Source organism: Phyllobates terribilis, unplaced genomic scaffold, assembly GCF_046119375.1.
Source record: "Phyllobates terribilis strain yellow unplaced genomic scaffold, ASM4611937v1 Scaffold_1__5_contigs__length_1240528914, whole genome shotgun sequence".
In the NCBI taxonomy this organism is placed as follows: Eukaryota; Metazoa; Chordata; class Amphibia; order Anura; family Dendrobatidae; genus Phyllobates; species Phyllobates terribilis.
The window spans coordinates 1,100,062,239-1,100,086,517 of record NW_027362761.1 but is presented as its reverse complement, the minus strand read 5'-3'; the positions used below and the strand labels follow the sequence as shown (position 1 = coordinate 1,100,086,517).

The following is a 24,279-nucleotide window of genomic DNA, read 5'->3' as shown; positions in this document are numbered from 1 at the left end:
GCTTTATTTGTTTTCATTTTTACGGTTCACACTATATAAATCCATGCTGTTTGCATGGATTTATACAGTGTGACCTAGTTGTCAAGCACTTTCCAAGTGATGCTATCGCCTGGAAAGCGCTTGTCAATCTGCATGCGGAAACGCATGTGAATCCGCATGTGGATCCGCATGTATTCTGCAGGAAAAACGCATGTACAATCTGCATGCGTTTTTTCTGCCAGGGAGATGCAGAAATGCTGCAGAAATTTTCTGCTTCATTTCCGCATCGTGGGCACATAGCCTAAAGAGGATAAAAATTTTAATTAGTGTGCTTTTTTAATGTTACAGCCAATTTTGTTTTTTTTGCGTTTTCATATTTTCCTCCTTTTTTTCAAATAAACATAACTTCAAATTTCTATTGACATATTTCCATATGAGGGCTTAAATTTTGCAGCATGAGTTGTAGTTTATAATGACCCAATTCAATTCACCATAAAATGTACTGAAAAACAGGGTTAAAAATTACTAATGATGATGATGAATGGTGAAAAAAAAAACTAGCAATTCCATAATAGCCTTTTGGGATTTGTTTTTACTGTGTTCATTGTATGGTAAAAATGACCTAGCAACATAATTCTTCAGGGTAGTAGTACCTTTACGATAATACCAAACTTACCGTACATATATTTAATTTTATTTTTTTAGCAACTTAAAAAAAAATCATAATTTTTTCAAGCCTCATAACTTCTTTCTTAGAGGGATGGCCATTAACAATGGCAATTTTGGTATTTTGATATTTTCTTTCTTTAGAACAATTAATATATTGATTAAACATTTTTATATTTTCGTATATTAGACTTTTATAGACACATCAATAACAAATAAGCTTTTTTTTATTTCTTAATTTTCTTTTCTTTAACTGAAGAATGAGGGGGAGATAATTCAAAAGTTTGTATTTTTCTTACTTTATAAATATTTTTAAAACCTTTTGTTTTACTTTACACTTAGTTTAGAGAAGTTGAACTTGCAGTACCGGAGTATAAAGGACAAATCATGGTCTCTTATGAAGTCAAGTCTGTAACTTTGCTTCACAGAACTACTAGCACAGCACTGATAGGGGTCTTAAGCAGTCCCTGGCTGCAGCAGCCTTCATGCTAACTAATCGCCACCCCATGATCATGTCACAAGGGGACCAAAGGGTACCCAGAACAGGCACTTGAGCAGAATCGTGCAGCTTAAATTACCCTGTCAGTAACTGAAAGTATAATTTAAGGGGCTAATAGCGGCGATCAGAGGTAGCTAGTTTCAGTCACTGCTATTAGAGGCAGATACCGGCTTTGTTATACAGTCGATATCTGCGCAGTGTGTTGTGAATGCAACTCCTGAGCTTGTTCCATAAACACAACCGTTGGCTCCATGACATATATATCTGTCATGGAGAATGAAATGGTTTAATATGTAGTTATTTCTCAACATAAAAATAGGTTAAATATAGTAGTGTGCAAAAGTTTCAGACTGGTGTGGAACAAACGCTGCAAAAATAGAAGTGTTAATAGATTATTTGTATCAGTTAATAAAATGTCAAGTGAATGAACAAGAAAGAAATATAAATCAAGTCATAAAACCTTAAATGCCTTAAAACAGCATCGATTTTTCTATGTACAGTGGCACAAAGTCAGGAATTTTGTATAATTATAATTAGGTGTATGAGTAACCAAGTATACATAACAGGTGGTAATAATCATCATTTTCATGTGTAGGTTGAAACACAATAATTAACTGAAGCAGAAACAGCTTTAGGCTAAGTGCCCATGATGCAGAAATGCTGCAGACTTTTTCCGCTTCTCCCTGGCAGGAAAAACGCTTGCGGATTTTACATGCGTTTTTCCTGCCAGGTAGAAGCGTTTGTCAAGCGTTTTTGCATGCATTTCCACATGTGGGTTATCAAGCGCTTTTCCAAGCGATTTTAGCATCACTTGGAAAAGTGCTTGACAACTTGGTCACACTACATAAATCCATGCAACCGGCATGGATTTATAAAGTGTGACCAACTTAATAGTTAAAAAAAGAATAAAAATGGTAAAAAATCAGAAAAAAACATTATACTGACCTTCCGATGGCCCCCGGTCTTTTCTCCGCTGTGTCCGGTCTCTTGTACGGCTTGCGGTGGTGTGAAAGGACCTTTCACGACATCATTTAATCATGTGACAGGTCACGCAACCGCCGACGTCGGCAGTCGCATGACCTGTCACATGACTAAATGACGTCATGGAAGGTCCTTTTAGACCATCACGAGCAGTCGGGGAGCAAGGACACATCATACAGGAGACCAGGGGACATCGGAAGGTGAGTATATGTTTATTTTTTATTTTAAATTCTTTTTTTAACAGGTACCATGGTACCCGGGTCTGGATGAGAGTCTCCTCATCTCCTGACCCGGGTTACATCCGCACATTGAATCGCTTAATATCCGCATGTTCACATGTAGTCATGCAGATATTAAGCGATTCAATGCAAGTCAATTGCGGCAATCCGCAAAATTAATGGACATGCTACGTATTTTTCCGCAATGATAATCCGAAGTGCAAATTTCTGCAGCATGTGCACAGCACATGTGGATTATCATTGGGGACCATGGGGCACGTATTACCAAGCATTTTTTAAGCGTTTTCGCTGTGGAAATTCCACGGCAAAAACGCTTGAAAAATGCATAGTGGGTATGCAGCCTTAGGTCTCCTTCACACGTCCGTAAAAAATCGGTACCAAAAAAATGGTACGGGTGTCATCAGTATTTTCCATCAGTGCGTAATCAGTGTGCCATGAGTGTTTTTCCAGTACAGATAAAGAAAGAATAAAATTATACAGCTTATCCTATACTTTGCAATGTTAAAAGCGTACAGCACGCGGGCTGCACTCGGATGCCATCAGTGTGCTATACGTGCTTTTCACAGACTCATAGACTTTAATGGCCCTTGTTATCCATGCTGCTGGAAAAGAATGGACATGTCTCCATGTGGTTCACATGGGCACCAGGTCCATGAGAAAACACGAACATGTGAAGATCACTCTAGGTTATAATGGGTATATGTGGCATCCGTGAAACAATGGATGCCACACATACCGGAAACACGGACATGAGAAGGGGGCCTCATAAGAGACTTAAAACTGGGTAAGGAACAGTCAAACACTACTACAAATGGTGAGGTTGTGGAAGATAGGTTCATTTAATAGATCATACACCATGGCAACCAACACTAAGTACAGCAACAAGACACAAGGTAGTTATACTGAATCAGCAAAGTCTATTCAAGGCAAAGATTTCTGACTGACTTTTGAAAACATGCTGTTCAAGCTCTTTTGGAGAAGCACTAATAAATGGACATCATTGTGGACTTTAGATGCAGTGATCATCCAAGGAAACTTAGTGAAGCAGATGAAAGACACATCATGCTTAATTCTCTTTTACATCAGATGATATCCAGCAGTGCCATAAGCTCAGAACTGGCAGCAAGGCAGCTATCAATGCTACCCATATACACTGTAGCATACCTGGCGGCGTTCTTGCATGGTGTTCCATCTCTCAACATGCAAGATCGCAAACTTCATCTCCCGCCCAGCTTCCTGGTCTGGCTTCTTTCCTTGTGCTCTGCTCTGCTCCACTTTTGCTGCATAGGGCGACGCCCGCTGAACTTCCTGTTTCTTGTACCTGCTGCGGACACGCCCCTGTTGCACCTTCAGCCTATTGCTGTCCATCTTTGGGTATTTATACCACCTTCTTCCTCAAGATGGCACCTGAGCATTGTTTCTTGTCAGTTGGCTTTTTGTCTCTGACATGCCAGGTCCTATCCTGTTTTCCTGCCTGTTTTCCAGTTCTGTGTCTGAACTGTGGTCTGTTCTCGTGAACACGCTTCTTGCCTGTTCTTTCGCCTTCTAGGGGCTGTATTCCTAGATCTGCCTGTCTGTGCCTTGCGGTATCTGTTCCCGTCTGAACAGAGTCTTGTTTGTGTCTCTGCCTTGCGGTATCTGTTCCCGTCTGAACAGAGTCCTGTTTGTGTTCCAGCCTTGCGGTATCTGTTCCCGTCTGAACAGAGTCCTGTTTGTGTTCCTGCCTTGCTGTCTCTGTTCCCGTTCCTCTGTTCCTTGTTGTCTGTGCCTCGTTTCTACTTTAACCTTGTCTCCCTTTTCCCTCTGTCTGTTTTCTGCGTCTTTCCGCAGAGTCTGAACCCGCTCCTAAATTCCTTCTCGTCGTCTCTGTACCTCTGTTGTGAATTTAGTGTTCGCTCGCTACTTCTATGTAAGTACTGTGCGTGCTTCTGGTTCTGCCTTTCCTTCTCCGTCTGTTCTTTGTGAACAGAGTCCTATCCCCTTGCCTTGTTTACTGCTCTGCGGTGTCCGCTCTGCTCCTGCTTAGCTTGCCGCTCTTGCGGTTTCTGCTCTGCTCCTGCCTTGTTTACCGCTCTGCGGTGTCCGCTCTGCTCCTGCTTAGCTTGCCGCTCTTGCGGTTTCTGCTCTGCTCCTGCCTTGTTTACCGCTCTGCGGTGTCCGCTCTGCTCCTGCTTAGCTTGCCGCCCTTGCGGTTTCTGCTCTGCTCCTGCCTTGTTTACCGCTCTGCGGTGCCCGCTCTGCTCCTGCTTAGCTTGCCGCTCTTGCGGTTTCTGCTCTGCTCCTGCCTTGTTTACCGCTCTGCGGTGTCCGCTCTGCTCCTGCTTAGCTTGCCGCTCTTGCGGTTTTCACTCTGCTCTTGCCTTGCTTGCCGCTCCTGCGGTTTCTGCTCTGCTCTTATCTTGCTTACTGCTTCTGCGGTTTCCGCCCTGCCCTGCTTCTGCCCGCTGCTCCGGCAGTCCTGTCCTGCCCTGCTTGTGCTCGCTGCTCCTGCAGCCACGTCCTGATCTGTTCTTGCCCACCGCTTCGGCGTTCCCTCTCTGCTGTGGTTGTCTACCGCATCTGCGGTTCTGTGACCCAGTCTGTACTGGGTCTTAACCTCTCTGTGCTCCAGCCCGCCCTTTCGACCAGTACCTCCCTGCCTGCATACTCGCCTGTATCCACCCATCTGCATACCTGCCGTGTTTGCTTACATCCACCAGTCTGTGCCAGCCTAACCTGCCTGTTCCAGTAATCCCAGTGTGGGTCAACCCCCGTGTCCGGAGTTTGACCTGGAGTAGCACCTGGTCCCTCTGCCCGGTTTCTCCCTGGTGCACTGGCGTCGTATGCCGTCGTGCCACCTTGGTCGGATCGGCCAGATACTTAGTCACGCCCCTCCAGGCACTCTCCGGTCCATGGTCCAGTGGAACCACAACATCCGCACACGCCAGTCAGTCCGGGCGTGTGCATAACAGCATGCTCAGGCCATGGTTCCCATTGCGCCCCACGGCCTTCGCTCTCTGAGAAGTTTTCCAGCTAATACTTGCATTAAAATAAACAAATAAATTTTTTTTTCTCAGCTGAGTTACAGGCGAATTACGCACCCGTCCAGATGGATCTATCTGCTCTCGTTCCTGCGGATCCGCCACGTTACTATGGGGATCCAAGACAAAGTTGTGCATTTGTGGAGCAATGCATGCTACACTTCAAGTTCTACCCTCTTTCTTTTCCTTCTGATTGGTCTAAAGTGGCATTTATAATTGACTACCTAGCGGGTGATGCCTTGAAGTGGGTCACCCCCCTATGGGAAGCTTGGGATCCTATCGTCCTTGACCTGCAGGCCTTCCTGGTGGCCTTCCTAATGGTCTTCGATGACCCCAACCCTGGAGTCACTGCTGAAGCTGCACCTGCTCCCGCGGATCCACCACGGTACTACGGGGATCCAAAACAATGCCGTGCGTTTGTGTGGCAATGCTTGCTGCAGTTCCGGTTCTATGCTAATGCTTATTCTTCTGATCGGGTTAAGGTGGGATTTATAATGTCCAACCTAGCGGGTGATACCTTGGAATGGATCAACCCCCTATGGGAAGCACAGGATCCTATCGTTCTTGACCTACATGCCTTCCTGGTGGCCTTCCTTTTGGCTTTCGATGATTCTAACCCTGAAGGCCCTGCTGAAGCTTCACTTCCCTGTATCCCGGAGCAGCCCCGACGGGTAATGTGCATAGGTAGCGCACAAGTTCTCCTGCCTGAAAAGACTGTTGCTTGCCCTGAATCCACTCTGGATGACTACACTCTCCGGAATACTGCTCCCAACCTCAAGAGGCAGTCCAGACGTCCTAGACGCAGAGGCAAGCCGTCACGCCAGGGTCTGTCCTCCCTGAGACCTCCTGTCCCCAACCTTGAAGTCCCTACTGAAGCTTCATCTTCCTGTATCCCGGAGAAGCCCCAGCGGGTGATGTGCGTGGGTGGTGCACCAGTTCTCCAGCCAGAAGAGACTGCTACCCATCCAGAGTCCACACAGGAGAGCTTCCTGCACCTGGCATCAGATTCTACACCCACTTTAACCAGTGTGCATGTCCAAGGATGCTCCAAAGCTGTGTTTACCTCCGAGTCTGCACACCTCCACTACCTGGCGGAGGACCCCTTGTTGCCTCCTGAATCCTCCGGGATACCACTCTATGACAATTGGAGAGAGACTTCCCTACACCCGGTACCCGATACTTCGTCCGCTCAGTCCTGTGGGCCTGACAATGGGTGCCTCAAAGTGGTAGTTACTCCCGAGTCTCTACACCCCTCTGACCAGGCGGAGGACCTCCAGTTGTCTCCAGAACCCTTCGGGGTGCTACCTGGTAGCGAAAGGACAGAGACTCTCCTATTCTCTGTACCTGATACCTCGCCCGCTTCTTCCAGTGAGTCCGACCTAGTGTACTCCGAAGCAGAGGTTACCCCCGAGTCTCTACACCCCTCCGACCAGGTGGAGGACCTCCAGTCGTCTCCTGAACCCTTCGGGGTGCTACCTGATAGCGAATGGACTGAGACTCTCCTTTACTCGGTACCTGATACCTCGCCCGCTTCTTCCAGTGAGTCCAACCTAGTGTACGCCGAAGCAGAGGTTACCCCCGAGTTTCTACACCCCTCCGACCAGGCGGAGGACCTCCAGTCGTCTCCTGAACCCTCCGGGGTGCTACCTGATAGCGAATGGACAGAGACTCTCCTTTACTCGGTACCTGATACCTCGCCCGCTTCTTCCAATGAGTCTGACCTTGTGTACTCCGAAGCAGAGGTTACCCTCGAGTCTCGGTACCCCTCCAACCTGGCGGAGGACCCCCAGTTGTTTCCTGAATCCTCCGGGGTACCACCACATAACAAAGAGGCAGTGTCTTCTCTACACCTTGTACCTGATACTTTGCCCATTTCATCCTGTGAGCTTGACAAGATGTACGCCGAAGCAGAGGCTACCCCCGAGTCTCTGCACCCCTCCAACCCGGCAGAGGACCTCCAGTTGTCTCCTGAACTTTTTGGGGTGCTGCCTAAAAATAAATGTAGAGAGATTTTTTGTGTGCTGTTTCTGGTACTTCACCCGTTTCATCTGTTGCTGAAGATGGCTGGATGGGAAGTCGCATCCCAGCCATCCAGATTATGAGACCAGTTTTGTCTCCTCCTGTAGACAATAGAAGTAATCTCCTTGAAGAGAGGGATTGGCCCCCAAATTCCCTGCGGAAGATCCTTGCAGGCCTGAAGAAGAGGGGGCGTAAGGGGGGGGTACTGTAGCATACCTGGCGGCGTTCTTGCATGGTGTTCCATCTCTCATCATGCAAGATCGCAAACTTCATCTCCCGCCCAGCTTCCTGGTCTGGCTTCTTTCCTTGTGCTCTGCTCTGCTCCACTTTGGCTGCATAGGGCGACGCCCGCTGAACTTCCTGTTTCTTGTACCTGCTGCGGACACGCCCCTGTTGCACCTTCAGCCTATTGCTGTCCATCTTTGGGTATTTATACCACCTTCTTCCTCAAGATGGCGCCTGAGCATTGTTTCTTGTCAGTTGGCTTTTTGTCTCTGACATGCCAGGTCCTATCCTGTTTTCCTGCCTGTTTTCCAGTTCTGTGTCTGAACTGTGGTCTGTTCTCGTGAACACGCTTCTTGCCTGTTCTTTCGCCTTCTAGGGGCTGTATTCCTAGATCTGCCTGTCTGTGCCTTGCGGTATCTGTTCCCGTCTGAACAGAGTCCTGTTTGTGTCTCTGCCTTGCGGTATCTGTTCCCGTCTGAACAGAGTCCTGTTTGTGTTCCTGCCTTGCGGTATCTGTTCCCGTCTGAACAGTGTCCTGTTTGTGTTCCTGCCTTGCTGTCTCTGTTCCCGTTCCTCTGTTCCCTGTTGTCTGTGCCTCGTTTCTACTTTAACCTTGTCTCCCTTTTCCCTCTCTCTGTTTTCTGCGTCTTTCCGCAGAGTCTGAACCCGCTCCTAAATTCCTTCTCGTCATCTCTGTACCTCTGTTGTGAATTTAGTGTTCGCTCGCTACTTCTATGTAAGTACTGTGCGTGCTTCTGGTTCTGCCTTTCCTTCTCCGTCTGTTCTTTGTGAACAGAGTCCTATCCCCTTGCCTTGTTTACCGCTCTGCGGTGTCCGCTCTGCTCCTGCTTAGCTTGCCGCTCTTGCGGTTTCTGCTCTGCTCCTGCCTTGTTTACCGCTCTGCGGTGTCCGCTCTGCTCCTGCTTAGCTTGCCGCCCTTGCGGTTTCTGCTCTGCTCCTGCCTTGTTTACCGCTCTGCGGTGTCCGATCTGCTCCTACTTAGCTTGCCGCTCTTGCGGTTTTCACTCTGCTCTTGCCTTGCTTGCCGCTCCTGCAGTTTCTGCTCTGCTCTTATCTTGCTTACTGCTTCTGCGGTTTCCGCCCTGCCCTGCTTCTGCCCGCTGCTCCGGCAGTCCTGTCCTGCCCTGCTTGTGCTCGCTGCTCCTGCAGCCCCGTCCTGCTCTGTTCTTGCCCACCGCTTCGGGCGTTCCCTCTCTGCTGTGGTTGTCTACCGCATCTGCGGTTCTGTGACCCAGTCTGTACTGGGTCTTAACCTCTCTGTGCTCCAGCCCGTCCTTTCGGCCAGTACCTCCCTGCCTGCATACTCGCCTGTATCCACCCATCTGCATACCTGCCGTGTTTGCTTACATCCACCAGTCTGTGCCAGCCTAACCTGCCTGTTCCAGTAATCCCAGTGTGGGTCAACCCCCGTGTCCAGAGTTTGACCTGGAGTAGCACCTGGTCCCTCTGCCCGGTTTCTCCCTGGTGCACTGGCGTCGTATGCCGTCGTGCCACCTTGGTCGGATCGGCCAGATACTTAGTCACGCCCCTCCAGGCACTCTCCGGTCCATGGTCCAGTGGAACCACAACACCCGCACACACCAGTCAGTCCGGGCGTGTGCATAACATACACCCATCTACTGTTCAGAGAAATCTGGTCAGAAGTGGTATTCAGGGAAGAATTGTGACCATAAATCCATACGTTTAACGCAGAAACAAGGCCAAGAGCTGAAAAATGGCTGTGATAGAAGACAGTTTGTCAAAACTGGACTGGAGAGCAGCGCAATAATGAATATCTGCAGAAAACAGTGAAGCATAGTGACACGGGTTTACCGCAACAGAGAGGAGCCAGAAGACTGTGCAGTCTGATTTCTCCTACTTCTGTACCGACTAGAAGCACTTCACCTTCATATTAAATGGTGCAGGATTCTTCTAGTAGTGCAGCAGTTAATCTGCTCAGTTGAGAGCTCCTGGAAGCTTACCTGCCTTAAGGCTCTCAGCTGTTCACTGTTGGCCACTCCCCTCTCCTATATATACTGGATTCTTGCAAGCAGGCATTGCCAGAGTTAGCTTCATTACTACATGGTTCAGGAGTTGTTGGAGTGTTGTTGTTTGAGGAGGCATTTGATGGATTTATCTAAGACTCTTCCTTGGTTTTGGTTGTGTGCAAATCCTCTCCTTCTTTTACTTTGGTTTTTCCCATCCTGCACTCCCCGGTGTTTCCCTCTGTAGTTTGTTTGAGCATATTTGTATGTTGGGTATTTTCCATTATCCCTGTTCTTATTACCTTCTTAGTCTGGTTGGTGTATTGCCATACTCCCCTCTTCCCTGGGTGGTAGGAGAGAACAGACTGAGGGTGGATTCATGAGCTCATCAAGGTAAGTGGCCACGACATCTTCACCTTTAGAAGTAATCTGGGGAGCAGAGATAGCTAGGGTGCCTCTAGTGTTAGGGACATGGAAGGAGCCCCTGGCCCGAGGATACCCGACAACAGAGTCATGACACATAGGGGAAGAGCCTTACAAGTTTGGGGTTGCGTCTCAGCAAATTGATCAAAGGGTTTAGTCAGGCTAATGATGTCTTTAATGCTGATAAATATAGGCAATAATTTTCCATCAAACAATACCATCAGGGAGGCATCTGATTAGCTCCAAATTTATTCTGCATCAAGACAACAACCCCAAACATACAGCCAATGTCAATAAGTAATATCTTCAGCATAAAGAAGAACAAGGAGTCCTGGAAGTGATGATATGACCCCCACTGAGCCCTGATCTCAACATCATTAAATCTGTCTGGAATTACAGGAAGTGACGGAGGGATTGCACAAGTCTAACTCCACAGAAGATCTGTGGTTAATTCTCCAAGAAGTTTCGAACAACCTCCCTGCCGAGTTCCTTCAAATCCTTTGTGCAAGTGTTCCTAAAAAATGTAATACTATTTTGAAGGCAAAGTCAAATATTGTTTTGATTTGAATTTAGCTTTTATTCAGTCACAGTTGTTTTCATTTTGATAATTGATAAAAATAAACTATTACTAATTCTATTTTTGAAAACATTTTTCCTCACCTGTCTGAAACTTTTGCATACTACTCTACATAATTCAATAACAGGCAAAAACCTCTGTGCACCTTGCAGAAATTCAACTCCAGTCACAAACTGGGATAGCATTTCTGGCATAAGAAACACAGGCACTTTTGCTGAATTTAATGGATGGGCATCGCCCTGCCCAGTCCCGGATTGTCCCCACCTCCATCCATTTTGGCAGTGCTGCTTCAGACTGGTGTTGAAGCAAGTGCCAAAAAATCTCAACATTTTTATAGAACTTCACTTTGTGAAAAAAAATGTTGCAATTCTACAAAATTATATCCTATGAGTATCAGTCAATTTAAAATGTTAGTGGACCACAGGGTGCTGAAATGGATATCACAACCACAGTAGACTGTTCAAGTGACATGCCTTTAAGTGAGAATCAACAAGCTTCTTATGTGGACTGTTGTTACTCTTTTATGGAATTATATGGCATATTTCCTTTCACTGCAAGATACAGAAGAAGCTAATTGCTTGGTACACCCATTGTTCTTCTATTCCTTTCTGAGCTAAACTTATAGCTAGGTAGTTACAACTTATTGCCTTATTTCTAGTCTAATCACTTTACTGTAACTCAAATTTGTGAATTTATTCATACATTTTCACCAGGACTAATAGAGGATGGCACAATGCAGACTTTTAAGAATAAATGCTCCAAGATTTCTTTAATAGGGAATGTAACATTCTTGCATAGATCTCTTAGTTCTGATGAGGCTGATGTACATATTTTGAAAATCCATATTAGAATGATTTTAGAATCATTTCTGAAAAATGTCCAGCCTGATTTTAAAATGAACATTGAGTCTAGCTCAAAAAATGCTCATCTTCAGCTAGTAAAAATTCAGAAAGGATTTCAAGGCCATTCTGAAATACAGTGTCAAAGTAAGTACACCAGTCGTATCAGTTTTAAAATAGACGTATATTGAATTGTATGCAGTTTGTATTGTTAACCTGGTGATAGATCCACATTAAGACTATAAATATAGGCTTGTCAATTTTTTTCTCCCTCTAGTTGCTCCCCATGAAAGATTTCTAGATTTTGGAATCTGTGTTTGAAGGTGTTATACACTTATATAATATTTAATTGTGTCTTTCTCTGCATGATTCCATAATAGATATGTTGTGGGACAGTGTTCTCAAATGGGTGGCTCAAGAACTCTCAGAAGAAGATGCCTCAGAACTGTTACATTCGCTACCCATTCATCGCAGTACCATCCAGCTAGTGAGACTAAAAAGCCCAAATAACTTGACAAATCAGATCTACGAACTCCTGAGTCTATGGAAGAAAAGGCTTCCCACATCTACAGATAAATTCCGACTTTTAGGTGGACACCTTCAAAAGAGTGGGAGAAGTGATCTAGTGGAAGAGATGAAAGTGAAATGGGAACCCAACATGCGTGGACTAGCAACTTTGTAAACTTTTATGGACCATTTCACGCAGTATATTAAAAAAAACTTTTCAAGGGGTGGAAAGTATTTATCAATGGCAGTAATACTCTACTGTACACCTGCATATTTTTTTTTACTAAAAAATTTGTTAATGGTACAATGATAAAAAAGCTATTAAAAATAAGAATACAAGGCGCACTAGCAAAATAAAGAATAATAATAGTAATAATAATAAAAAGTAAGAAGTCTAATTATTGCCAGATTTACACCCATGACCCTATTGACAAAACGCTAAGCGCCATTAATAAAACCAAAACACAATGCCCCCTATCTAGATATATGTAGAGATATATAATATGGATGTTTATATTATTTTATATAATAGCATGCACTATCCAAAGTCAATAAAATAGCAAGCAAAATTCAACAAGTTTTCATTTTATAGCACTAAGGTATAACACAAACATGGAGATTACTGCTATAATCTAGCACATACCCATTTTAACCATTTATTAACTTTTGGTGACAATGGTGCAAATAAGTTAATTAGTTGTCAATTTGTGCATTCTGAAAAAAAAATGTCTGAAAATATGCTAATGAATTCAGAATTGAATTTGTCTTTGTTACCTCTCTGCTGGAGAAAGTTATATGAACTTCTACCCCCTATTTCTTTGCCAACATTGCTCCGATACCCGAGAGCTAGAATCCTGAGCAGGTTCATACAGTAAATGATCCCTAGAGACATCAGCTGATTTTTTGTATTCATTGCTAATCGCTCCAATACATTTCCAGTCTGACGATATTAACACCAGCCCTACTACTTCTAGTTTGGGAACAATATACAGTACAGTAGATGAATGTTAGACCAGCAGTGCTGAATGTAATTAAACCACAATTTTATTATGAGTGTAGATTACGTTTGATATAATACATATATATTATTTCTAATATTGTATCAAAACATTTTGATATTTTTGAATATACACTTTAATAAATGATGGTCTGTTTGTATCTTCAGTATAAAGTCAATTAGAGGCTTTTATTTTCTCTTAACATCAGCTTTAGGCCTCACTCAGACATCCGTTTTTCACATACATGTTCTATCCATGTTTTTTTCACAGGTTTTAAGGGGTAACATGGCATGTCAGTGTAAAGAGACTTATAAGCCATGCAGAGGAGAAAAGGACTAGAACTCTAATGCCACCTATTGGAAGTAGCAATAATAAAAGTCAGTATCGACACTTGCACTATGACTTAGGCCGATTTCATATGTCTGTATATTTACAGTACCGGAAAAACCCGTACCGGAGATATCCGTGTCAGTGTGTCCATGTGTGTCACACGTGTGGCAGCCATGTGCCGCCCATGTGCAGCTTCAGGAGCACATGTACCAGCGCTTGGGAATTGGTGTACAGTTAGTGCTGTTCCTAAACACTGGGTGGTGAACGCTGCCCTCATCATAGTTCCCTGCCGGCGCTGCGATCAGCACCAGCAGGGACAGTCATGAGAGTAGTAGTGTCTGCTCCTGCAGTGTCCACCTCTAAAAACAAGAATAAAATAATTTAATCCTTATACTCACCTGTCATAAGTGTTCCCCACTGTAATCCATGTGACCGCTCAGCAGATGACCCAGGGAGAATAACTCACTCCAGCGAGCGGCGCCGGAGCTGCACTGAGCTCAGGAGGAGCAGTGTCCTGTCACTCACTGAGCGCAGCTCCAGAGCCACTTGCTACAGAAGTCATTCTCCACGGCTCCTCTGCGTGATCAGTCGTATGGATTACAGCTGGGGACACTAAGGACAGGTGAATATAAGAATGTTTTGTTTTATTCTTATTTTTACATTGGACACTGCAGGGGCAGAACTACTACTCTCATCATTCTCCCTGCAGGTGCTGATTACAGCGCCAGCAGGGGACTATGATGAGGGCAGCGATCAGCACCCGGTGCTTGAGAACAGCGCTAACTTACACTGATTCCCAAGTGCCAGTAGGTGTCACACGGATGGCATTTGTTTATATGGACCCATTGAATTGAAAGGGTCCATGTGATCCGTGCTGTCATCCAAAAACGGACATGTCAACATGTGGAGCCCATGGACACACAGCCCGTGGAAACACACTGACATGTTCGCAGACCCATAGAATTGAATGGGTCTGCGTGTGTCAAAGTCTCCGGTATGTGTGGAAACTGTCACCACACATATCGGACACACTGACGTGCGAAAGAGCCTTTGGGGTAAAAGCCAAATCAGAATCTCAATTTGCAAACATGGTGTTTTGGGGTATTGCAAAGTCTGAAATCTGATTTGGCTAGGTGAGAGGCTAAGACTGGGATCTAAGGTGTAAGGTTACCGATTATAATCTATGGAGCTATTCACGTGCCCATAATGTTTTTGTGGACCTTGTGTCCTTAAAATTTAGAGTCATGTCTGTTTTTGAGTCAAGGCTCAAAATTACCTATGCAAGTCTATGAAAATCACGGGCAGCAGATGGATGGCACCAGTGTGCAGTCTATGTGATGTCCATGATAAAACATTGTAATATATAGGAGAAGCTTTAGAATTTATTTAATCACTGATGAAATTGTGATGGTAAAAACTGACACACTGACTAAACACCGATAAACAACAGTCCATGTTTTAACGTGTAAAAAAAATCACGGACGCCTGTATTTGGCCTTATTCAAACTTTGACAATTAAAAATGGCTGCAACCCATTATTCTCCTCTTAAATAAAATTGCTTTAGACATTAAATATGCTGGTCTCTGTTGCATTGCATTGGTTTTAATATTGATATTGTAATATCTTGAATGTGGGTGGAACTGTAATTGACAGATCTGGTGTAATGTCGTGGTGAATAGTTTTGGGCAAGGAGAACACTGACTGCAGTACTATCATCTAACAGATATTTTACAGTTGCTCAAATACCCACTACTTTTGTATCACAATATAGTTCAGCCTAATAATATACATAGTCATTGTGACATCACCAAACTAGAACACAGCCTATAAAGACGCATATACTATTGTGATAATATAACACAGAGCACTCTCTATGACTTTGAAGTCGTTGGATGGCTAGTTGCCATTGAGCAATCAATTACCTACCATAGAGGTACCTTTTTTAATTTTTCTATAGTGCCACCTCTATTTTATATCCTGTACACACACAAGCTCTGTGATTGAGATTTCTCCATACTAGGCTAAATTATTCTATATATGATTATAACATTTATGACGTCATTCTAATATTTTTCCTTTCAATAAGTAAATAGATATGAGGGTTGTGGAGTTTAACTATTCATTATATCCTAAATCAGATGTAAGAGAATTCATTCAAGACTTCTTTTTCATCTTGCCAAACAGTAGTATCACATCTTCCACAAGATGGTGCTCAAAGACTTAATTTCCGAAAGCAAAAACAGTAAAATATTCAGTTTGGAAAATTTGAATATAAAGTAGGACAGAAAGTATAAAAATAATGTAGGCCTATCGTAATATATTACATCATTTTCATAACCATGTATAAGATTAAATGTTTTTACGCACTATTTCTAATTATTATCTCCAAAGATATTTTCACAGGATATCTAGCTGTATAAATCTTTTATTCTGTATGTACATTTTATGTAAATGCTAAGCTATGCCCACCTTTGGAACCTTTTTTCCACAGTTTTAATGCCTCCGAAAGGAAAAATAAAGCAACTTCTCTAAATGAAAAATGTCCCATTGTTGTATATGTACAGAAGTTATACAGGCCAACTATATGTTTCCATGGTCAAACAGATCCTGTGTAATCTGACCCTCCAACCATATTGGCTTCCAAGTGTATGTTATCAAGAATTCAAGAAATGTTGGAAGGCAACATAACTGTAATATTAGACTGACAATAGCAAGATTGCCAACACTCCCGAAATGTCTGGGCGACACCTCGGGAAAAGGAGAGACCTTATAGACTCCTGGAAAAGACAGCAAATCTACCCAAAACCTACCAGAAATCAGCAATGGTAAGAAGTTTGTTCATCCAAGGAGGTGCAGAACGAGAGTGTGACGATGTGACACATTTAGAAGTGTTGTATGGGGAGTTAGCCGAAGGCCTTCCATAAAGGGGCTATGAGGACCAATAATGGTTCATTCTCCTTCCTCCTTGCCTTTATACAGTATAGTGATAGTCTGAATGTTATTACTTGCAGACTGTGCTACTCAATGTCTTTACTATATATCTGACTTTTCTCTATTTGACTACTCTAAATCCCCACTTACACTGTAGATGACTGTCGTTTATTCAGTTGACAGCCATCTTGATCAACTCTCCCATATACACACAAGCTTTCATTGTGCTGAGTGCTCCTCCTGTTCCTTTTTATTTACACACCAAACTACCATGTAATGCAAGAGGGCATACTTTCATGGTTGCTTAGCATTTGACTATACTTCTCAATTTTGGAAAGGGACATCTGGTACAAGCTTAAAGGGGTATTCCCATCTCTCATATGCTATCCCAATATGTAGTAGGTGTAATAATAATAATATTACCAAATACCTCCAATTAGAAATGTAATATATATTTTTTCTGATTCGCTATGTCTCTTTCCTCATGTGCAGGCATTGCAGGAACTTAGGTATTCATGGTTACGACCACTGATATAAAGACAATAAGCTAGTTGTCGTAACCATGAATACCTAAGGACTTGCGATGCCTGCACATGAGGTAAGAGACATAGTGAATCAGAAGAACTATACTACATTCCTAATTGGAGGTATTTGCTAATAGTATTATTATCACACCTACTACATATTGGGATAGGAGCTTGCAGATGAGAATACCCCTTTAAGACAAGAAAGAGCACTGTGCTAGATTATTTTTTCATTACACATTATTTTTTTATCTACTACCCTCACTAAGGCATTTTATTCACAAATATGACCCTATTGATCACCCAAAATAAATAGACTTACTAGACAAATACCAAACATACAGAAGCATCAGTCACTGAATATAATAATAAAGGACAACAATGTATGCAACCTTAAAGAAGAAAACTATATTTTAAAGGATGACACTACTGTATAGATAATATGGGAGGACACTGTATTTATTAATAAAAGAGAACACTATGAAATAAAGGATGAGCTATTGAGCTATACATAACGAGATAAGGCATTTTATTTAATATAATGCTATGTATACTAATGCGGAACATTAAACCTAATAAGGGAGGACACTGTATAGAGAAATGTACCTAGGAGTTCAGGGGGGGGGAGTGTGACACACATCTAAGTGGGCCACCAACCCAGAGACCTTCATATACACTGTGTGCAGAATTATTAGGCAAATGAGTATTTTGATCACATGATACTTTTTATACATGTTGTCCTACTCCAAGCTGCATAGGCTTGAGAGCCAACTACCAATTAAGTAAATCTGGTGATGTGCATCTCTGTAATGAGGAGGGGTGTTGACTAATGACATCAACACCCTATATAAGGTGTGCTTAATTATTAGGCAACTTCCTTTCCTTTGCAAAATGGGTCAGAAGAGAGATTTGACAGGCTCTGAAAAGTCCAAAATTGTGAGATGTCTTGCAGAGGGATGCAGCAGTCTTGAAATTTCCAAACTTTTGAAGCGTGATCACCGAACAATCAAGCATTTCATGGCAAATAGCCAACAGGGTCGCAAGAAGTGTGTTGGCCAAAAAAGGCGCAAAATAACTGCCCATGAATTGAGGAAAATCAAGCGTGAAGCTGCCAAGATGCCATTCGCCACCAGTTTTGCCATATTTTAGAACTGCAACGTTACTGGAGTATCAAAAAGCACAAGGTGTGTGATACTCAGGGACATGGCCAAGGTAAAGAAGGCTGAAAAACGACCACCTTTGAACAAGAAACTGTTACGGATCCGGGTGGTGGAACCTCTGTGCTGCGGTGCAAGGAGGGACCAGAGGGGCATAACTAGGTATCAACTCGGACCGACCAAGGTCGTACGGTGGCTAAATCGACTCTGTGACCATGGAAGGACCGAGCAGAGGGACCAGGTGCTACTCTGGGGACCGACCTTGTATGAGAGCAGGTGACTCCCACGGGTCAGAAGGCAGGGACTGACCGGTACAGCAGATGAGCAAGGCAGGCAGGCTGACGGGTGATCTGGGCAGATGGACTGGCAGGCACAGCAGGTAACAAGCAGGAGCCTCCAGGTAGGCGGGCTGGTAGGCACGGCAGGTAACAGGCAGGTGCTTCTCGGTAAGCGGGCTGGCAGGCACGACAGGTAACAGACAGTAGCCTCCAGGTAGGCTGGCTGGTAGGCACAGCAGGTAACAGGCAGGAGCCTAGAGGTAGGCTGGCAGGCACGGCAGGTAACAGGCTGGTGCTTCTATGTAAGCGGGCTGGCAGGCACGGCAGGTAACAGGCAGGTAACGGGCAGGTGCTTCCAGGTAAGCAGGCAGACAGAGCCCATAGACAGACTGGGCGGACTGGACTGTAGACAGACTGTCGGGCTGGAGAGTAGACAAGCAGGCGGACTGGACTTGTAGTCAGGCTGGCGGACTGGACTTGTAGTCAGGCTAGTGGACTGGAATTTTATTCAGGCTGGCGGACTGGACTTGTAGTCAGTCTGGTGGACTGGACTTGTAGTCAGGCTGGCGGACTGGGCTTGTAGTCAGGCTGGCGGACTGGACTTGTAGTCTGGCTGGTGGGCTGGACTTGTAGTCTGGCTGGCGGGCTGGACTGGTAGTCAGGCTAGCAGCGGGACCTGAGGGCTGAAGCAGAGTATAACACAAAAAGCTACAACCTTGCACGGGCACCTCCATTTTGGAGCAGGTGCCCTTAATATGAGAGAACCTCCGGCCATTGGTCGGGGACTCCTTAGGACTGCGCGCGTGGCCCCTTTAAAAGGGAGGGAGCGCGTGCGCATGCGCCCTAAGCACAGTGCCCGGGAGGTTGCGCTTGCCGGCAGCAACAGAGGCAGGAGCGCCAGAGGACGCCTGGCAGGGAGCGCGGCAGTAAGTGGGATGGCATCTCTGCCTGCCAGGGGGCAGAGACGCCGATACTACAAGACTGATATCTTAAGACTGATTTTTCAAAGGTTTTATGGACTGATGAAATGAGAGTGACTCTTGATGGGCCAGATAGATGGGCCAGAGGTTGGATCAGTAAAGGGTAGAGAGCTACACTCTGACTCAGATGCCAGCAAGGTGGAGGTGGGGTACTGGTATGGACTGGTATCATCAAAGATGAACTTGTGGGACCTTTTCGGGTTGAGGATGGAGTGAAGCTCAACTCCCAGACCTACTGCCAGTTTCTGGAAGACAAGTTCTTCAAGCAGTGGTACAGGAAGAAGTCAGTATCGTTCAAGAAAAACATGATTTTCATGCAGGACAATGCTCCATCACATGCATCCAACTACTCCACAGCGTGGCTGGCCAGTAAAGGTCTAAAAGAAGAAAAAATAATGACATGGCCCTCTTGTTCACCTGATCTGAACCCCATAGAAAACCTGTCGTCCATCATAAAATGTGAGATCTAGAGGGAGAGAAAACAGTACACCTCTCGGAACAGTGTCTGGGAGGCTGTGGTGGCTGCTGCACGCAATGTTGATCGAAAACAGATCAAGCAACTGACAGAATCTATGGATGGAAGGCTGTTGAGTGTAATCATAAAGAAAGGTGGCTATACTGATCACTAATTTTTGGGGTTTTTGTTTTTGCATGTCAGAAATGTTTATTTCTAAATTTTGTGCACGGATATTGGTTTGCCTGGTGAAAATAAACAAGTGAGATGGGATTATATTTGGTTTTTATTACGTTGCCTAATAATTATGCACAGTAATAGTTACTTGCACAAATAGATATCCTCCTAAGATTGCCAAATCTAAAAAAACCCCACTCCAACTTCCAAAAATATTAGGCTTGGATATTTATGAGTCTTTTGGGTTGATTGACAACATAGTTGTTGATCAATAATAAAAATAATCCTCTAAAATACAACTTGCCTAATAATTCTTCACACAGTGTATACCTGTCGTGCAAATGAGTTCAATGTGTAACTACACCTCCCAGTATACTGTTAAGAATAGCAATAGTTTTTTCACAAATAAGAATGTTATCGTCCATCATCACTCTGAGAACATATAGGGACAACAGTACAAATTTGTTTCTCTACCTAGTTTTAACATTCTTGAAAACTTCTTCCAGCCAGGACTTGTCTGTACAGAGAGTGCAGCCACAATGTTTTTGGTTCCTTCGCTTTTGCAACAGCGAATACACTTCTACTCTTGAAAGCATTCTTACTTAGCTGCGTTATTTCCATACCTGTTCAGAATTTAGTCAGGATTAATAGAAGGCATCTCATTAAATCTAAATTTATTCTGCGACAGCACAATGACTCCAAACATACAGCAAATGTCATTAAGATCTGATTTCAGAGTAAGGATCTCCTGGAAGTGGTGATATGGCTCCCACAGAGCCCTGATCTCATCATCATCGAGTCTGACTGAGAATAAATGAAGATACAGAAGGATTTACACAAGCAAGATTCACAGAAGATCAGTGGTTAGGTCACGATTATGTTTGGAACAACCTCCCTGTCACATTCGTTCAAAAACTATGTCTAAGTGTACCAAGTGTGCCTGCAAGAATTGATGTTGTTTGGAAGGGAAAGATTGATCACATCAAATATTCATATGAATTATATTTTGCTTATTGTTCTTTTTTTTTTATTCATTGACTTTTTTGCTAATTGATAAAAATAATCAAATAACAATTCTAGTTTTTAAAGAGTTTTTACTTTCCAGCACTTTTTTCACACCAACCTCCTACTTGAACATATATCAGGCTACCAGTGTGCCTCTGAATATATATGAAGCCATAACTGTGCTCCCTATATATAATATTATCCACCACTGAGCCATCTTCATAAAATTATCACACTATTGCATCAGCTTAATAAATATTAATATGACCCTGTGCCTCTGAATATAAATTAGGCCACAACTGTATCCCCTTAATAAAACAACGGTGCCATTGTGCTCCTTAAATACAATTTGTATTACACTGTGCCCCCATAATAAATATGCCATTGTGCCTCTTTAATTAATATGACACTGCACTTTTAATATGCCACAGTGTTCATTAATAAAATGAATATGCTATTGTTTATCTCTAAAATGCTGTTGTACCCTCTTATCAAATGGATATGCTATTTTGCCCCCTAATTAAAATTGATATGTCACTGTGCCACCCTTGTATATTAATATGCCACTGTTCCTCTTAAGTAAAATTAATATGCCACTGTGCTCCCTGTATAAATGAATATGCCACTGTGCCCTATTATTGAAGTTAAATTGTCGACTGTGCCCAGATTAGAAATAATTATTTCACTGTCCCCTATGTATAAATTAATATGCTATTGCGCCTCTTTTAGAAAAAAAAAAATACTCTCTTGTAATCCTAAACCACTGGCGCTGGCAGCGCAATGACGTAATTGCGCCCAACACCCAAAGAGAATTTCAGAATTGTGACATAAAAGAGACAAAGTCTAAAAATTTAATCAATTGTCAAAATTACAATGTATTAAAAAATTACAAACTTGATAAACGCAGACAAACCCATTAAAGAAAATACACTTATTTTGGACGAATAATATTCTCATTGGACTCCTACATGAAAAACAAGTTTAAAGAAAAGAGCCCATCACAAATTATACAAATTGATTCCTCGGAGAGTCAAACAGTTTTTATATCCAAAATAATAATATAGAGAAATAATTACCCTGTGAGCAACCCCCCACCTTGGTAAAGACCAAAAAATTTGGCACTAAACTAAACAGTCCATATCTCTGGAACTGGTTGACAGTTTTAAAAAATAAATAAATTAGCTGTATCCTCAGAGGAGAAGCGGAAATAAAATAAGAGCACTGGCCACTTGTGACCTGATGACAGATCTTCTTCTGGTCAATTTTTCATTTTTGTGCTTTTGTGTTTTTACCTCTTATTCCAAGAGCCATCACTTTTTTTATGATTTCATCAACAAATCCATATGAGAAATTGAATTGTAAGGGCAGGTGCAGACGACTGTATGCTCTCCATCTGAGAAAATTGGTCCGATTATGCTAATCACACTCTGATCAGAGTTTGACCAGAGTGGAATCTGTTATGCTCGCGCCCGGACTGACTGGCATGAGCGTGATTAGTGATCCCACTGTACCATGAACCGAGGAGTGCCTGGAGGGGCGTAACTAAGTATCAACCCGATCCGACCAAGGTCGCACGGCGGCTTAGTCGACTCCGTGGACCAAGCAGGAACTAGGTGCGATTCCAGGTCAGACCCCGGTCACAGTTGTTGATCCACACCGGGGAAAGCAGGAACACGCAGGTTAGACTGGCATACAGGCAGGTGGGTATTCGCAAGTACGGATGGTTTGCAGACAGGTGGGTACTGGCAAGTACGGCTGGTATGCAGACAGGTGGGCACTGGCAAGCACGGCTGGTATGCAAACAGGGAGATACTGGCAAGCACGGCTGGAGTGCAGACTGGGAGACAGGTACAGAGCCGCAGATGCGGTAGACAAGCAGAGTAAAGCGAAACCGCCAGAGCGGAGGACAAGGCAGAGCAGAGAGGAACTGCTGGTGCGGTGAGCAAGCAGAGCGGTGCGAAAGCTACAGGTGCGGTGGGCAAGGCAGAGCAGAACGGAACCGCCAGAGCGGTGGACAAGGCAGAGCAGAGAGAAGCCGCCGGAGCGGTGGACAAGACAGAGCAGAGAGAAGCCACCGGAGCGGTGGGCAAGTCAGAGCAGAAAGAAACCACCAAAGCGGTGGGTAAGGCAGAGCAGAGGGAAGCCGCCGGAGCGGTGGGCAAGTCAGAGCAGAGAGAAACCGCCGGAGCGGTGGACAAGACAGAGGACAGGGCTCTGTTCACATGGAACAGACTGGAAAATACAGGAAGATGGCTAGAACACAGGAGGAAGATACGGAGGAAGGGAAAAGGGAAAAGCAGAACCAGATACACACAAGGTACTTACTATGAAGTAGCCAGTGGACACAAAACTCACAAACAGAAGTACAGAGACAACAAGTTGGAGTAGGTGCAGGTTAAGATACTGCAGGAAAAGGGAAGGTACAGACATAGAGACAAACAGGTAGCAGGCTAGGATACAGTTCAGACTGGAACTGCTACTGCAATGAGATACAAGAACAAGCCACGGTATACAGCCCCCAGAGTGGCAGAACAGACTAGAAGTCAGAGATAACAGGCCTGGGTATACAGCCCCCAGAGATGGCAGAAACGGACAAGAAGTTACAGATAACAGGTCTGGGTATGCAGCCCCCAGAGATGGCAGAAACAGACAAGAAGCAGAACTGGACCTGGCAACTTCAGAGTCAAGGAGTACACTGAATGTTAGTGTTGCTCAGGCACCTCCTACTGGGTGGAGGGGGTTTAAATATCCAGTGACTCACAGCAATAGGCTGGAGAGGCATTAGGGGTGCGCCCACAGCAGCTATAAGAATCAGGAAGTAACCGGGCCGCCGCCCTAAGCAGTCAGTCAAGAGACATGCACACAGCATGAACTGGAGCAAGATTTGCAGGCTGGACTGACAGGTAAGATTGCGGTCTTGCATAGTGGGAGGTGGTGCACTATGCAAGCAAGCCACCAGGGATGTTACAGAATCCATCTTCTCAATTCAGTCTGTCAGTGAAAATTGGACTTCATTTGGATGTCATTCAAGTGAAGTCCGATGTTTTTCACGGACTCATAGACATGAATGGGCGAGTGTTATCGGAGGCAAATCGTGCATGCTACAATTTATTTTCTTGGACCACCTGGTCCGAGGAAACAATTGGACAAGTACGCGGCCCCATAGAATAATATGGGAATGAGTGTGATGTGATGTTTTTGATGGATTGCACTCGGACTGAAACTACAGTCGTCTGCATGAGCCCTAACATTCAGAGTACTGGACAAGCGGAAACACATTCCAAGGGCAGCAAAATTGGGAAAAAAAACAATGAAATTCCACTATGATAATTTAGTGTGTGTTTTTAGGAACATCATTCTGTGGTAATTATGACTTCTCCAGATCAGTATGATTACAGAATTACTAAACTAGCATTGAAGTTTTTTATTATTTAACTGGAGAAAAAAAAGTCATACATTTGTAAAATATGAAAAAAATTGATGGT

At 44.0% G+C, this 24,279-nt stretch overlaps 1 protein-coding gene across 3 annotated transcripts in view; it reads left to right on the top strand.

The window, feature by feature from the left end:
- Nucleotides 1-13,527, top strand: part of DTHD1 (death domain containing 1) — a 138,740-nt gene extending 125,213 nt beyond the window's left edge. Inside the window, exons 10-11 of one of the 3 annotated variants that reach the window (XM_073646291.1) lie at nucleotides 9,924-10,006; nucleotides 11,833-11,968. In XM_073646291.1, coding sequence (XP_073502392.1) covers nucleotides 9,924-9,967 — 44 coding nt within the window. In that variant the 3' untranslated portion in view covers nucleotides 9,968-10,006; nucleotides 11,833-11,968. Of the gene's footprint in view, nucleotides 1-9,923; nucleotides 10,007-11,832 lie in introns of all 3 variants that reach the window. The other 2 variants (XM_073646299.1, XM_073646285.1) reach the window with 2 other exon arrangements.
- The last annotated feature ends 10,752 nt before the right edge of the window (nucleotides 13,528-24,279 follow it).